The 15,158-nt window shown below is 43.3% G+C and overlaps 1 protein-coding gene across 2 annotated transcripts in view; it reads right to left on the minus strand.

Moving 5' to 3' along the window:
* LOC116508023 (MFS-type transporter SLC18B1-like) overlaps positions 1-15,158 on the minus strand; it is a 47,345-nt gene that overhangs the window by 15,485 nt on the left and 16,702 nt on the right. For both annotated transcript variants that reach the window (XM_032216467.1, XM_032216466.1), the window contains exons 7-11: positions 13,249-13,385; positions 11,994-12,095; positions 10,863-10,954; positions 7,302-7,397; positions 5,969-6,043 (exon numbers count right to left, since the gene is read on the minus strand). In XM_032216467.1, coding sequence (XP_032072358.1) covers positions 5,969-6,043; positions 7,302-7,397; positions 10,863-10,954; positions 11,994-12,095; positions 13,249-13,385 — 502 coding nt within the window. The remainder of the gene's footprint in view (positions 1-5,968; positions 6,044-7,301; positions 7,398-10,862; positions 10,955-11,993; positions 12,096-13,248; positions 13,386-15,158) is intronic.

The raw sequence follows: 15,158 nt of genomic DNA on the forward strand, positions 1-15,158 counted from the left end.
AGTTGGCACGGGGCGGACAGATACAGTTGAGTATCGTCCGCATATTGATGGTATCTAATCCCGTGCCTGCGAATGATCTCACCCAGCGGTTTCATGTAGATGTTAAATAGTAGGGGGGATAAGACCGAGCCCTGAGGCACCCCATAAGTTAGGGGCCTAGGGGACGATCTCTGCCCCCCCACTAACACCGACTGCGACCTGTCCGAGAGGTAGGAGGAGAACCACCGCAACACGGCGCCTCCCACTCCCACCTCCCGCAGTCGTCGCAGAAGGATACCATGGTCGATGGTATCGAAAGCCACTGAGAGGTCGAGGAGAACCAGGATGGAGGAATGTCCTCCATCTCTGGCCCTCCAGAGATCATCAGTCAATGCGACCAAAGCGGTTTCTGTGCTGTAACCGGGTCTGAAGCCTGACTGGAAGGGGTCTAGATAGTTTGCTTCCTCCAAGGACCGCTGGAGCTGGAAGGCCACCACCTTCTCAACAACCTTCCCCAAAAAGGGGAGGTTGGAGACTGGACGATAATTATTAAGGATAGCTGGATCCAAAGATGGCTTCTTCAGGAGGGGTCTCACCACCGCCGCTTTCAGTGCGGCGGGGAAGTTCCCCTCCCGAAGTGAGGCGGTGACAACCGCCTGGATCCAGCCTCGTGTCACCTCACTGCAGTTAGAAACTAACCATGAGGGACACGGATCCAGTACACAGGTGGAGGTACTTACAGCCCTCATGGCCTTGTCCACATCCCCGGGGGTAACGTCTTGAAACTCAACCCAGAGTTGTTCAAATTGATCCTCCTGTGCCTCGGCTGGAGCTGCAGGGGTGGAGTCCAAGTCCGACCGAAACCGAGCAATTTTGTCCGCTAAGAATTGGGCATACTCTTCGGCTCTGCCCTGCAAGGGTTCCCCCGCTTCCCTTTTGTTCAGTAGGGAGCGGGTTATCCTAAACAGGGCGGCCGGGCGGGACTCAGCGGACGCAACCAAGGTGGCTATATGGGATCTTTTTGCAGCCCTAAGTGCCCTGGTGTATTCCTTGGTGCAGGTGGTTACCATTGCTCGGTTCGCTTCGGACTTATCGGACCTCCAACGGTGCTCTAGGCATCTCCTCCGGCGCTTCATCTCCCGGAGTTCCTCGGTGAACCAAGGAGGTCTCCGGGATCCGCCGCCTCGGAGGGGCCGCAGTGGCGCAATCCGGTCGAGGGTCTCCGATGCTGCCGAGTGCCACGCAGCAACCAGAGTCTCCACCGGACTGTGGGCGAAAGTGTCAGGAATAACCCCAAGCTCTGTCTGGAACCTTGACGGTTCCATAAGGCGCCTGGGGCGGAACCACCTGGTCGGTTCCTCCTCCCTACAGTGGGGGTTTGGTCTCCGAAAGTCGAGCCTCAGTAGGCAGTGGTCTGACCACGACAGGGGTATGATGTCGTTCCCCCTCAGACCAAGATCACAAATCCACTGCTCCGAGAGAAATACAAGGTCAAGCATGTGTCCCGCCGAATGGGTTGGGCCTCGAATTACTTGGGTCAAGCCCATGGCTGTCATGGAAGCCATGAACTCCTGCGCCCCCTCCGAGTTTTCACCGAGCGACGGCAAATTAAAGTCCCCCAGGACCATCAACCTAGGGAACTCAACTGCCAGCTCGGCTACCGACTCGAGGAGCGAGGGGAGGGCTGCTGCAACGCTGTTGGGAGGCAGGTACGTTAACAGCAGACCCACTTGACCCTTGAGGTCCAACTTTAACAGCAAAGACTCACACCCGACAATCTCCGGAGCAGGGACCCTACGAGGAACTAACGACTCTCGGATAACAGCGGCCACACCCCCACCCCTTCCCTGGGCTCTCGGCTGATGTAGCACCTGAAATCCTTCTGGGCACAGTTCTACAAGGGGGACTCCTCCCCCTTGTAGTCTGAATTAGTTGCCAGTTATTTCTAAACAATCCTTACTCAATTTATAGTTTGAATGTTTTAAATTACAGTAACATTTTCTTTAAAGAAAAATAACGGAACATATTGTGATTGACTTAGTAGACTGTATATATCAAGCTCAAAATCAAAAATAAGCGCATATAATTGGCGTTAAGAGACACTTCCTGAAGCCAAATTTTACCACCCCGCCCCACCAAAGCAACTGTCAAGCCACATGCTGTTATCCTAGAGAAATATATCAAAAAGTACTTTCTTCCATATCTATGCATAAAGACTAGGCAACCCATATCTGTTGGACGATCATTTCATAAATATATTTCTTTACTTAACTCACCCCACTCACACATTCACTGCACCTTCTTCATAACTTTCCACACACACTTGCATACTCCTCAACCTGTACTCCACTGCTTGTGTCACACCCCGCCCCCCTCCACTGGGTGTCTCTTGCGCACCCACTTGCACCCTCATAGAAATAGCACTTAGACTTATATACTGATTCGCAGTGGTTTACCGAGTCAGTCCTATTTCCCCCAACAATCTGCGGCATCATTTTACCAGCCTTGGAAGGATGGAAAGTTGAGTCAACCTTGAGCTGGTCAGGATCGAACTGCTGGCAGTTGCCACCGAGGCTCATGCTGTCTCCCGACCCTCATGGGGATTCTTCCACCACCCACTCACACCCATTACACCCTCCTGACCCATGTGGCCCTCTTGCACATTGTAATGCAATGTCATGCATCATCCCCAGCATGAATGGATGACATGGGTTGGCGAAGGTGTGCAGCGGTTTCATAGAAATGTGCAAGATGTGGAAGAGGTACTGTGCAGGTTACGGTAGTATGGGGTACAGCATGGGACTCAGGGAGGGCACATGGGGGTGTGGCATCAATCAGGAAAGGGTGCGTGAGATGTGTGACTTCACAGGCGACAGCTTCTTAATAGTCTGGATTCCTGACTTACCACTTGTTGCAGTGGAGAATTTTGCCCCATTTCACAAATAAGCAGTTTAGGTGTGCTTGATCCACCTGATCCTACTTGACTTTTCCTATCAGTAGGAATAGCTTCAGGAACTCTTCAGGAAGAAAACTCTTAATACACATTGATACACATTACAGGTGTGTTGTTTTCCAATAAAGCAGAAATAGACAACTCCGAACTATGGTTTCAGACTCTGATTTATTGGAAACAACAGACCAAATTTTCCAACTTTATATGCATGTAATTCTAAACCAGGGCAGTCAAACTCAAGGCCCAGGGGCCAGATCGGGCCCGTGGGACCACCCTGGAAACAGTGAAGGACTGGTCCGCGGTGTTTCTGCCAGCAAAAACAGAGTTCGTGAGAGACGCAGACCATAGGTGCCCCCGACATGAGTAATACCGAGTTGGCCATGCCCACTCCAGCTCCCTGAAGTCAAACACAGCCCTGATGCGGCCCTCAATGAAATTGAGTTTAACACCCCTGCTCTAAACCTTTTCCTCTGATTTTCTTTCCCCCCTGATTCCTGAAGCTTCTCCATGTGGTAGAAAAACAAGTATGTATTTCTCAGCAAATTGTTTCTGATTGATAAACCATGATTCAGTAGCATGTGCTAGTTTTATAAACTGTATATCCAAATCAGGGCTGGGTTTCGACCGGTTCGCACCGGTCCCTGCGATCCGGTTGGTCGCCGAACCCGGAAGTAAGTAACTTCCGGGAACGGCGAAGCCCCCCCCCGTGCCCGCGCGCGCCCGCACACCTGCGCCCGCTCCTTACCCGGTTTTTTCGAATTTCGCGCTTTCCACGCATGCGCAGAACGCCTGCGCGATCCTCCAGGAGCAGCTGGAGCATCGCGCAGACGCTAGTACGCATGCGCGCGCCGCGTGCGCCACGTGCGTGTACGAGGACGCCGCGTGCGTGCGTGAGGACGCCGCGTGCGTGCGTGAGGACGCCGCTGGCCTCGTTCCAACCGATCCAGTTGGAACGGGGCGAGAAACCCACCCCTGATCCAAATGCACCTTTAACATCCTATCTGTGGTTCTCTATTGGCACCCTTCTTCTTTCCTTCCTTCTTATCTTTGGTTCTTTCTCAGTAACCATTGCTGGACATAGATTCTTTAATACACTGATTAGAAATGAATGAAGCATAAAGTACAATATTTACTAGAACTCTTTGAACTTCAGCAACAATTAACCATAATGGGAAATCCTGTAGGACCATGATGGCGAACCTATGGCACGTGTGCCACAGGTGGCAGACAAAGCCATATCTGCCAGCATGCGAGTCGTCAACTACAGCGCACATGCACACGCTGTCCAGCTGATTTTCAGCCTTACGGAGGGCCAGGGGAGGCTATTTTTGCCCTTCCCAGGCTTCAGGAAAATCTGAGGAGGGTGAAAAATGGGTCCAACAAGCCTACTGGAAGTTCGGAAATGATCTGTTTCTGGCTCCCGGGGGGGGGGTGTCTCTGAAGGGGGGAGGCTGTTTTCACCCTCTCCAGGCTTCAAGAAAGCCTCCAGAGCCTGAGGAGGGCAAAAAATAGGCCTACCAGAAGTTTTCCTTTCTCACAGTCCAACGCACCTCACAAATAAGATGATGAAAAAGTATTACAGATGTTTGCTGCCTGAGTTACTTATAAAATAATAAAGGTGGAGTAAAAACCAAATAAACAAATAAATCTCAAACTTTCCAGGCAATTAAGAAATACAAGGTTTGGGATGTGCTCATGACTGAAAAAAATCAATCTTGATGTCTGTTTCTCGAAGGAATAAAGTTTTGGCAGCTGCAAAATATGTTCAGTACATATGACTTTGTAAACATTTTTTAAAAAGCCTTCTTTATCTATTCACATAATTTAATCCTTGTCTTCTGTTCCCGTTGTGAATCAAAACCACATTCAATTATCTATCTTAATAACTGCAGCTATTAAAGCTGCATAAGTGGAAACAGCTAGTTTTATTTGTTGCATTAGAACAACAAATCCCAAATCAATAATCAGAAAGCTTTCAATTTGTATTGCTTTTCTTCCCATCACATAGAAAATACTGGCTTCCAGTATCGATATCGCTCATATTTACATTGTGGCTATTTCAATTTTCTTTCTTTCCAATTATATACATCACTATTCTATATATTGTATAATCATATATGTACATAATCGAACATAGAGTTTGATACTGGAATGCTGTTAAGAGTGGAAATGTGGTGTAAAAGTTGAAATATGTTTAATAAAAACTAATTAAAAAAAGAAAATACTGGTTTCCGAAGGAAACACTGTGATTGATATCTGTTCTTTAGCTATGCCTATAACCAGCTTTCAGTGCAAAAAGTAGGGCCTGCTTAGTAATACAATGAGATCCCAAAAACCATAATTGTGATTTATAGATGTGAGACAATCAGCTGCCCCTTAGAACCAGAATTTCTCTGTATAGTGCTTTGATGTCTTTGTGCAGTTCAACCTTGTATACTTCTGGCAGGGTCCTGCATGAGTCACTCAACACTTATGGAGGATATAGATATTGGGAGAGATCATATGTTGTGAAATTGTAAGGTGCAATGTTTCTGAGTCGTCTCTTGTTAATATCTCCAATTGTTATGCCAAAGATTGCATACAATGTGCCTGAGCAAGCATCACAGGCTAGTAGCCAACAAAAGGAGCGTCATCACTTGAAGCATTAATAATTTTCTGGGCCATTGTGTAAATCTCAGGTATCATGTTTTAATAGATGAAGGCCGACTACACATTATATTTCTCATGAAGCACCAATATAGCATCCTGTTGATGCAATGATAGTAGCACTATCATAGTGCAGACAGATTATGGGTAGGGCTTGATTTGGGGTGCTACATTTATCAGTGTGAAAATCCCCATCACCACTGATGGCTCTCCTCCACAGATGCTACTGTCCTATTTCCTGAAGGGTTATTGGCTTTTATGTATTTCTCCCCAACCCTTAAGAATTTCTTTTGTATTTGATAATGCTGTTAAAAACGTCTACATAATGTTTAGTCAACTGTTGCATTTCTGATCATGAGTTGTATAGATTTTTTATGAATGGTTACATACCCAAGTGCCCATAATGCACCGAAGAGTCCAGACACCAATCCTAATAAGCTTAATCCTTCCTCAAATCCATTCTCACTGCAGAAGGAAACCCAGAAACCCAGAGTTATTTCCAAGGATGATATTTTATTTTATAACTTCAAAACATTTTAGAGGGCAATCATCACAAAAATAATTATACAGTCCCAAAGCAAAAACATCTGTAACAGAACAGTTTGTCAGTATATGTAGAAAATAAAAATATCAAGGGTTGTCTTTGTCCTCAATACAATATATTCAGCATTTAAAATATTTACAATGATTTGGTTCACCCGTTGAACTCTGCCATGGTTTGCTTAGAATAAAATAACAGAGTTGGAAGGGACCTTGGAGGTCTTCTAGTCCAGCCCCCTGCTCAGGCAGGAAATCCTATAAATTTCAGACAAATGGTTGTCCAATCTCCTCTTAAAAACTTCCAGTGGAGCATTCACAACGTCTGGAGGTAATTTGTACCACTGATTAAATGTTCTAACTGTCAGGAAATTCTAGGCTGCTTCTCTCCCTGATTAGTTTCCACCCATTGCTTTTTGTCCTACCTCAGGTACTTTGGAGAATAGCTTGACTCCCTCTTCATCCATAGTATGCAGACATTTCCATATATTATTGCTGAGCAGAATGATGTTGTCTTCTGCTAGTATCAGTGGTGGGATTCAATTTTTTTTACTATCAGTTCTGTGGATGTGCAAAATCCCCATTTCCTCCCGATCAGCTGGGACTCGGGAGACAGAGAATAGATGGGGATGGGGCCAATCAGAGGTGGTATTTACTGGTTCTCTGAACTACTCAAAATTTCCGCTACCAGTTCTCCAAAACTGGTCAGAACCTGCTGAATACCACCTCTGACTAGTATGTTAAATGGAAGCCATGGATGTATCTTTGATAAGCAAGGCAGGTCAATATCCAGGGCAGGGGGAGAGAGAGAGAGAAGAAAAGGCTTTTCTAAACAGAGGCAGAAGCCAAACCATAATATCTTTGTCTTTAAAACAATCCTAGCAATTTAATGTAGTTGTTAAGGCATCAGCCTCGAAACTGGGAGACTGGGAGTTTTAATTCCAATCTGAGACACAAAGCCAGCTAGGTGATCTTGGGCTAGTCACTTTCTCTTAGCCTTAGAAAGGAGACAACGGAAAACCACTTTTGAAAAACCCTGCTAAGAAAACCGCGAGGACCAGTCCAAGTGGTCCCCAAGAGCCAGGCATGACTGAATGGAAAGGGAGGAGGGAGGGGAGGAGAGAGGTTATTTATTTAAGTCTTTGAGGATAAAGAATAACATAAATATGAAGAGAAGATCACTTACTATGCACTATTGATTGCTTCAGGGTATATTGGGATACCAGTCATTGCAAGAGCAAAACCATTCAGGACCAACATCAGAATGAAAAGCCAAAGCTGACTGCAAAAACGTAAGCACAGACACAATGCTTCATTTCAGCTGTAATTCATGGTATCTCTCTGCCATCTGTCATTTATATTTAAAAGGCCACCCAACTGACAGTGACTGTAAAGATTTAGAGTCTACCATTTCTTTTTATCTCTTAAGTGTCATTCTCACTGGCTTCAATAACACTACCCATGCTCATTTCTATTAAACCAGACTGCTGTGTTAAACCATTTAGGTTTCATGCTGGTGCTACCCAGATTTTAAGCCATTTAAAAAATATTCTGTCTAAACTCTGGGTCACTTCGGTCAAGATCTGCCAATTAAAGTTTCAAATAAGATTGCCAGATACAGAACAGAAGCTCTCTATTGAACAATTCCTTTATGGTTAAAGGTAAAGGTTCCCCTCGCACATATGTGCTAGTTGTTCCTGACTCTAGGAGGGCAGTGCTCATCTCCGTTACAAAGCCAAAGAACCAGTGATGTCCGAAGATGTTTCCGTGGTCATGTGGCCAGCGTGACTAAATGCCAAAGGCACACAGAACGCTATTCCCTTCCCACCAAAGATGGTTCCTATTTTTCTACTTGCATTTTTAATGTGCTTTCAAACTGCTAGGTTGGCAGAAACTGGGACAAGTAATGGGAGTTCACTTTGTTACGCGGTGCTAGGGATTCAAACCACCAAACTGCCGACCTTTCTGATGGACAAGCTCAGCGTCTTAGCCACTGAGCCACCATATCCCTTATCCCTTACTGTTGGGCCCTCCCAATGTTTCATGCCTGGAAAATAATTGACAATTGTATATACTCCTAAACATACATTTAACTAAAGTTAAGCTAAATCTATACATACAGCATTAAAGTATCAAAATACACATGCATGGAGATAGAACCACCAACTTTAAAAAATAATAATAATCCTTTCTTGCATTTTTTTTCCAGATTTGGGTCCATAATGTCTGATTATGGTACTGATACATATAGTCTCTCAATGGCATAGGTCTGGCTGACATGCAGAAATTCAACAATTCAAAACTTAGAGCAGGCATTTTTTTTTTCAATTATTTTTTCTTTTTCTGAGCTACATTTCTTAATCTTGACCTTTTTTTGAAAAAATCACTGGTGCATCCTTTCATTATTTTTCATGTCATCTGAGATGAGTTTTTTACTCCACTTCCCAAAATAGCAGAACAGAAGGGGGAGGGAAGGGAAAGGACAACTCACTGCAGCCAACTTGCCATGTGATAACTCATCATGGTCAGCTCGCCATGGTACAACTTGCTTCAGGCAATTCAATAATTCAATTTAATTATTTACCATAAAACATTATTTTAACAATTGCCATTTTGTCCTTCCTTTGGCATCCTTTCTTTAAGATTCAATTCCACTGTTTCTTTGATATTAGTGTAACTCTTGTCCCAAGGTGAGTTGTCCCATGATGAGTTGGCCATGATGAGTTGGCCACAGTGAGTTGGCTGCACCAAATTGGCCATGGTGAGTTGTTATAAACCAGGGAAAGGAAGGGTGATTTTGCTATGTTTTAAGCCAGTGCTCGTCTGTATGTCAGAGAAATGTCCTAACCAATATGCAACTGGAACATCAGCAATAACAGTAGCTGGAACAGAGATTTCTTGCAAGAACAAGAAATCAGATAGCAATACTTGAGTTGGCACGAGTGGAAAACAGCCCTTTATGCATAGAGCAAGCAATAACAAGCACAGTTTGCCTTATAGGCTGAGGATGGATAGAGGAGGACATTGTTTGATCCTGCTCTCCAGAAACAGGGCTCATACAATGGAGCCACCTGCCCTTAGATTGGCATCTCCATTTCCAAACTAATCATAATTGTTAATATATTCCTATGCTATTAAAGCTCAAAGCTGCCTAATTTCTGATTTCCTCAAAGATATCTACTGAGCTTCCATTCATAACCATTATTTAATTTTGAACAATGGAATTAACATTTTGCTAATGAGTAACAAGAAACATGTTTCTCACTGCACAGGAATAAGGATGAGAACAGTGGTGGGACTTGAATAACTTAACAACTAGTTCTGTGGTTCGGTAGGTGTGGCCGGTTGGTTATGTGACTGGATGGGTGACATCACTCATCACGCATCTCCACGCCCTGGCCACTCATCTCAAAGGCAGAGGAAGGATTCAGCCGATTGGGGCTAATCCCACCACTGGCTGGCCTTGGCCCTACCCATTTTTAGCTAGGTTTTTTGCCATTTTCAGGCCTTTTGGGGGGCCTTTTTCAGGCTATGTTTGGGCCATTATCAGACTCTTTTTGGGGACGTTTTCAGGCAATTTTTCGGCTGTTTTTAGGCCATTGTGGCCCCCAAAATGACCAAAAATGGTTTGAAAAACAGCCCAAAAAGTTATTGGGGCCATTTTTTGGCCCTTTGTTGACCACTCTCATGCCATTTTTGGACCATTTTCACACCATATTTTGGGCCATTTTCAGGGCAAAAATGGCCTGAAAACTCCCAATATAACAGCCCAGAAAATGGCCCTGAAAACAGGCTGAAAAATGAGCAGGGCAGGGCCAGCCAGTGGTGGGAGTTGCTGGTTGCCAAACTGTGGAGAATCTAAACTACCGGTTCACCCGAACCAGTCCAAACCAGCAACAGCCCCCCGCTGGATGAGAAGCAGGAAATGGGACTTTGAGCCTCAGAAAACTACATAACTTTGTGGGAAGGGCTACAGTTTAGTGACAAGCACATAGGTTAATCCCTGAATCTATAACCATCTATTAGAGCCCTGATACATCCTGGCTTAAATGAAAAGCATGCAATTTTCTAATTTCTTTCATATAAGGTAATTCTCAATTTATGATCACAATCGAATGCAAAATTTATGCTGCTAAGTGGAACATTTGCCCCATTTTACGATCTTTCTTGCCACAGTTGTTAAGTTAGTAACATTGTTGTTAAGTAAATCTGCCTTCCCCATTGACTTTGCTTGTCAGAAGGTCACAAAAGGTGATCACACGACCCTGGGACATTGTGACCTGGGACATTTGATCATGTAACCAAGGAGATGCTACAACAGTCATAAGTGTGAAAAATGGCTGTAAGTCACTTTTATCAGTGCCATTGTAACTTTGAATTGTCACTAAATGAACTGTTGTAAGTCAAAGACTACCTGTATTCCCCAGGAATTCCCAGGAATACCATTATTTTCTTTCCAAATAAAAACTGAAATAAAATGAGGTGATAGCGGAATTCCTGATCTGGAATATCTCTAAGCCTTCCCATTCACAGGTAAGGAAAAAGAAAATTGTATAGCTGTTTTTCCATCCACAGACTGAAGAAACATTAAAAAGAATACTAATGCTAAGCAGCAGAGTTCATTTATTGGGGTTCAAAAATTTGATATTACTAGTTAATACACAGTCCCTTCCTTACTGACTTGATAAACAGGAAAACTTCAGACCAGGAAAATTGTCAATTTAGACATTAGTGAAGTATATCTTACGTTTCAATGTGCAAGATGGGAGCTGGCCCTAAGAAAAAATAGCATAATGAGGTCAGAAAAGCTCCAACGATTAGCAGCCATTTCCTTAAACTCTGTAAGAGACAGACAAAGAACTTGATTCCTATAAAAATATCATATTTGAATAAATTGAATGCATTAATTCAATCCATAGGGAATAAAGTGAACTGAGAAAACTCACATTAGATCATTTCATGTATTCAGTTCAACCAGAACCTAACATTCATCTTCATGTTCTTTTTAGAAGATGTAACCAATCCTCTGAAAGAGGTTACTTTTTCAAGAGCAAAGAGAAAACAGTTTTTCTCTTTCTCCCAATGAAAGTGTCTCACAAGCAAACTGGTTCTTCCAAAAATTAGGATTCAACTTGTCTGTTTTCAAATAGGAGTCCCTCCTCCCTGTTAAAATGTAAAATGTAAACTATGAACCAAAGGTGGGTTGCTGCGGGCATTACTGCTGGTTCGGTGGGCAATTTTTTTTTAGCGCACCTAAAAAGGTGTGTGCATGCGCACAACATTAGAAAAGGAAAAACAATTACATTTTTGTAATGAGGGTTGTTCTGCGCATGCGCAGAACCAAAAATCAAGATGCCTCCGCCGCCACCAATAGAACCGGTTTGGGAGTGTGGGTGGGCGAGTTACTACCTACTTGGCCGAACCGTTCTGAACCAGTAGGAACCCACCTCTGCTATGAACACAGGTCCATGTGCTATCATTGGCAATGGCTTTCCAAGTTAGAGAGCCGTGGTATTGGTGATCTTTTTGCTATGAACATTTTGCATGCAAAACATATGTTTCATCACATCTATCACATCAGAGATGGGACTCTTTGATTGGATGGCTTTGACAAGCCAGCTCTACAGTCCTTCCACACATTATGAATATATTGTATTGCTATTTCTTACCATTTCTTGGCTGAGGAAACGCATTGGGCAGAAACACGTCTTCATAGCTGATCTATGGGATTTGGTAAGATCCAATGTCAACACAAGGATTTCTATTATTTGGCTTCTGAAGCATGTCAAACCTAAACACCAATACTGGATAATCACAACTGGCAAATCTAAAGAAGTTTAAAAATTGAAATAAGGATGGGGTAAGATCTTGTACTCACCGGCTTTTTATCACTTAGAAAACCAAGAAGTGGTGAAGATAAGGAATAAGGGAGTGCTAAGGCCAGAAAGACCAATCCTACGTATCCTACTGGCAATTTAAACTATAGAAAGAAAACCAACATTCTTGTTAGGGCATAAAAACAGAATATAATATTAATTCAATACAGATAGCCCTCAATTGACAATAGTTCATTTAGTGATCATTCAAAGTTACAACGGTATTGACAAAAGTGACTTGTGACACTTTTTCACACTTATGACAATTGCAATATTCCCATGATCACGTGATAAAAATTCAGATGCTTGGCAACTGTTTCATATTTATGACGGCTGCAGTGATCCTGGGTCACCTGACCGCTTTTGTTTCCTTCTCACAAGCAAAGTCAATGGAGAAACCAGATTCACTAAACAATCATATTACTAACTTAACAGCTGCCGTGATTCACTTAACAACCATACCAAGAATTGTCGTAAAATTAGGCTTCAGTCACTTAACAACTGCCTTGCTTAGCAATGGAAATTCTGGTCTCAATTGTGGTCGTAAGTCAAGGATTACCTGCATCGACCACGTGGCTGAAGATGAATCACATCAGATGTATTTCATGTTAGTAATGGTCTCAGGTTATTTTTAAGCAGGGGTGTCAAACTCGATTTCATTGAGGGCCGCATCAAGGTTGTTTTTGATCTCAGAGGACTGGAGTGGGCATGGTCAGGGTGGGCGTGGCCAGCTCAACATCACTCGTGTCGGAGTGCCTGTGGTGACCAGAGCGCTCTGCTAGTGAAAACAGGCTTCTGAGCTCTGTTTTCAGCCCACAATGGCCCCCTGCAGCCCTCTGCCAGTGAAAACAGAGCTCGTGGGGGCGCGGGGACGTGTGGCTGGCAGAGGCACTGCGGGCCAGTCCTTCGCTGTTTCCAGGGTGGCACTGCGGGTCAGATCTAAGCACCCCGCGGGCCAGATCAACCTGCGGGCCTTGAGTTTGACACTCCTGTTTTAAAGGTTATAATTTCTGAGGCATGAACTTATTTATGTTTTGGAGGCCATATGGCCCTTTGGCCCTGGTAATTAGAATTACAATGTAGGAAGAGATACCTAGAAATGTAACAACCATTTGAAAGGTTAAAACACGCTCCTAATATTTGTTACATACCCATGATTTATAAATCTTTTATCAAATCTATTAAGCTTAATGAGTTATTTTAGAATGGATAGGATGTATCCAAAAGATATTTTTTTTCTTCCAAAAATGCACCTACTTTTTCCAAGACAAATAATGACATTGTGGGATCCAGAAAGGCTATACTTGAACTTAGTCCAAATATATTTAGACAAAGGATTGCAACTTTTGGTATAAGAATAAGCTTCAAGAAGGAATCTTTCTTAGGAACTGAATCTGTAATTAGAAAAACATAGAATATAAAATTAATTATTATAGAAACTAATCTGTACAAATATTTTACACATTAAAAGATACTAGTCCTTGCCCGAGTCTACAGTCCTGAATTCAGATAAAGAAGAGAAAATAGCTTTTTCCTGTTAATATCTAACCAGGTTGACACACAAATTGTATTTATCATGCATTTTCCTTATAAACAAGAACACAAATCATTTAAAATATCAGTTATGAGCCAGATTAATATATCGGGACATAGGTAGCATCCTGTATATACCATGTATAAAAAAGCTGGAGAATGTCTAGCATACAAATGAATATGAATAATTATAACACAGTTAGAAGTGATCATGCCCAAATCCAGTTCTTGCCCTGATATCCCCTTCAGCCCATCCCATTTCTATGCATTTCAAATGCTAAAAGAACCTGCCGAACTTGTTTATCAGAAAGGCTAACAGCTTCCATTAGCATTAATGCCGCTACAATTAATTTTCAACACTATAGAAAATTATATTTACTATACTGCAGAACACACTCATATTACACACACACACACATACACACACACACACACACACACTGCTATCATCTCTCTTGCTTTTCATTGCTTTCTAAGCTTTCCCAGAGGCATATGGGAACAGATTGCCATTTAAGAGAAAAAATATTTTAGCAAATACATACATCCATTGTAGCAGAGCTCTGGCATGCTTCAGAGCAGGAGTGTCAAACTCAATTTCATTGAGGGCCACATCAAGGTTGTGTTTGACCTTGGGGGCCTGGGGTAGGCATGGCTAACTCCAGGTCACTTATGTTGGGGGCGCCGCACTCTGCCAGCGAAAACGGCCTTCCAAGTTCCATTTCGGCTGCTGCAACCCTCTGCCAGTGAAAAAGGAGCTCAGGAGGGCTGCACACAGTGCTCACAAGTTCCTTTTTTTGCTGGCAGAAGCACTTTGGGCCAGTCCTTCACTGTTTCCAGGACAGCCGCGTGGGCCAGATCTGGCCCCCGGGCCTTGAGCTTGACACCCCTGCTTTAGAATGTGCACAAAGGTAGCTCATGTGGCAGTTCTTTAAAACAATCCTGTCTTCTCCTGAGATCATGTGGCAGGAGGCAGTCCTAAGAGAAGATGGAGCTGCTTTCAAGATTTACTGAATGACCACATGATTCATTTAACAACTGCAGCAGTTTGCTTACCAAATGTGGCAAAAGGTCATAAAGTGAGGCAAAACTCACTTAACAGCTATCTCGCTTAGTAACAAAAATTTTGAGCTCAATTGTGGTAGTAAGTTGAGGACTTCAAGTAGTCCTCAACTTACAACAGTTCACTTAGTGACCATTCAAAGTCACAACGGCACTGAAAAAAGTGACTTACAACCGTTTTTCACACTTATGACCGTTGCAGCATCCCATGGTCATCTGGAGGCTTGGCAACTGGTTATGAAGGTTGTAGTGTCCCAGGACCATGTAACCCCATTTTGTGATCATGTGAAAAGCAATGTCAATGGGGAAAGCAGAGTCATAACAACCATGTCATTAATTTAATAACTGCAGTGACTTAAGAAATGGGAAATTGGAAAGAAAGGTTGTAAATTGGGGCAAAACTCCCCTAACAAATTTCTCGCTTAACAACATACATTTTGGCCTCAATTGTGGTCAAACGTTGAGGACTATCTGTACTCAAAAATCAACAATCCCCCACTCAAGGAAAGAAAGTCATCATTAATTGAGTTAAACAGCACAAACCTTATGTTCTCTTTCCTTTCCCCAGTGGTAAT

This window comes from Thamnophis elegans, chromosome 4, assembly GCF_009769535.1.
Source record: "Thamnophis elegans isolate rThaEle1 chromosome 4, rThaEle1.pri, whole genome shotgun sequence".
NCBI classification, from domain to species: Eukaryota; Metazoa; Chordata; class Lepidosauria; order Squamata; family Colubridae; genus Thamnophis; species Thamnophis elegans.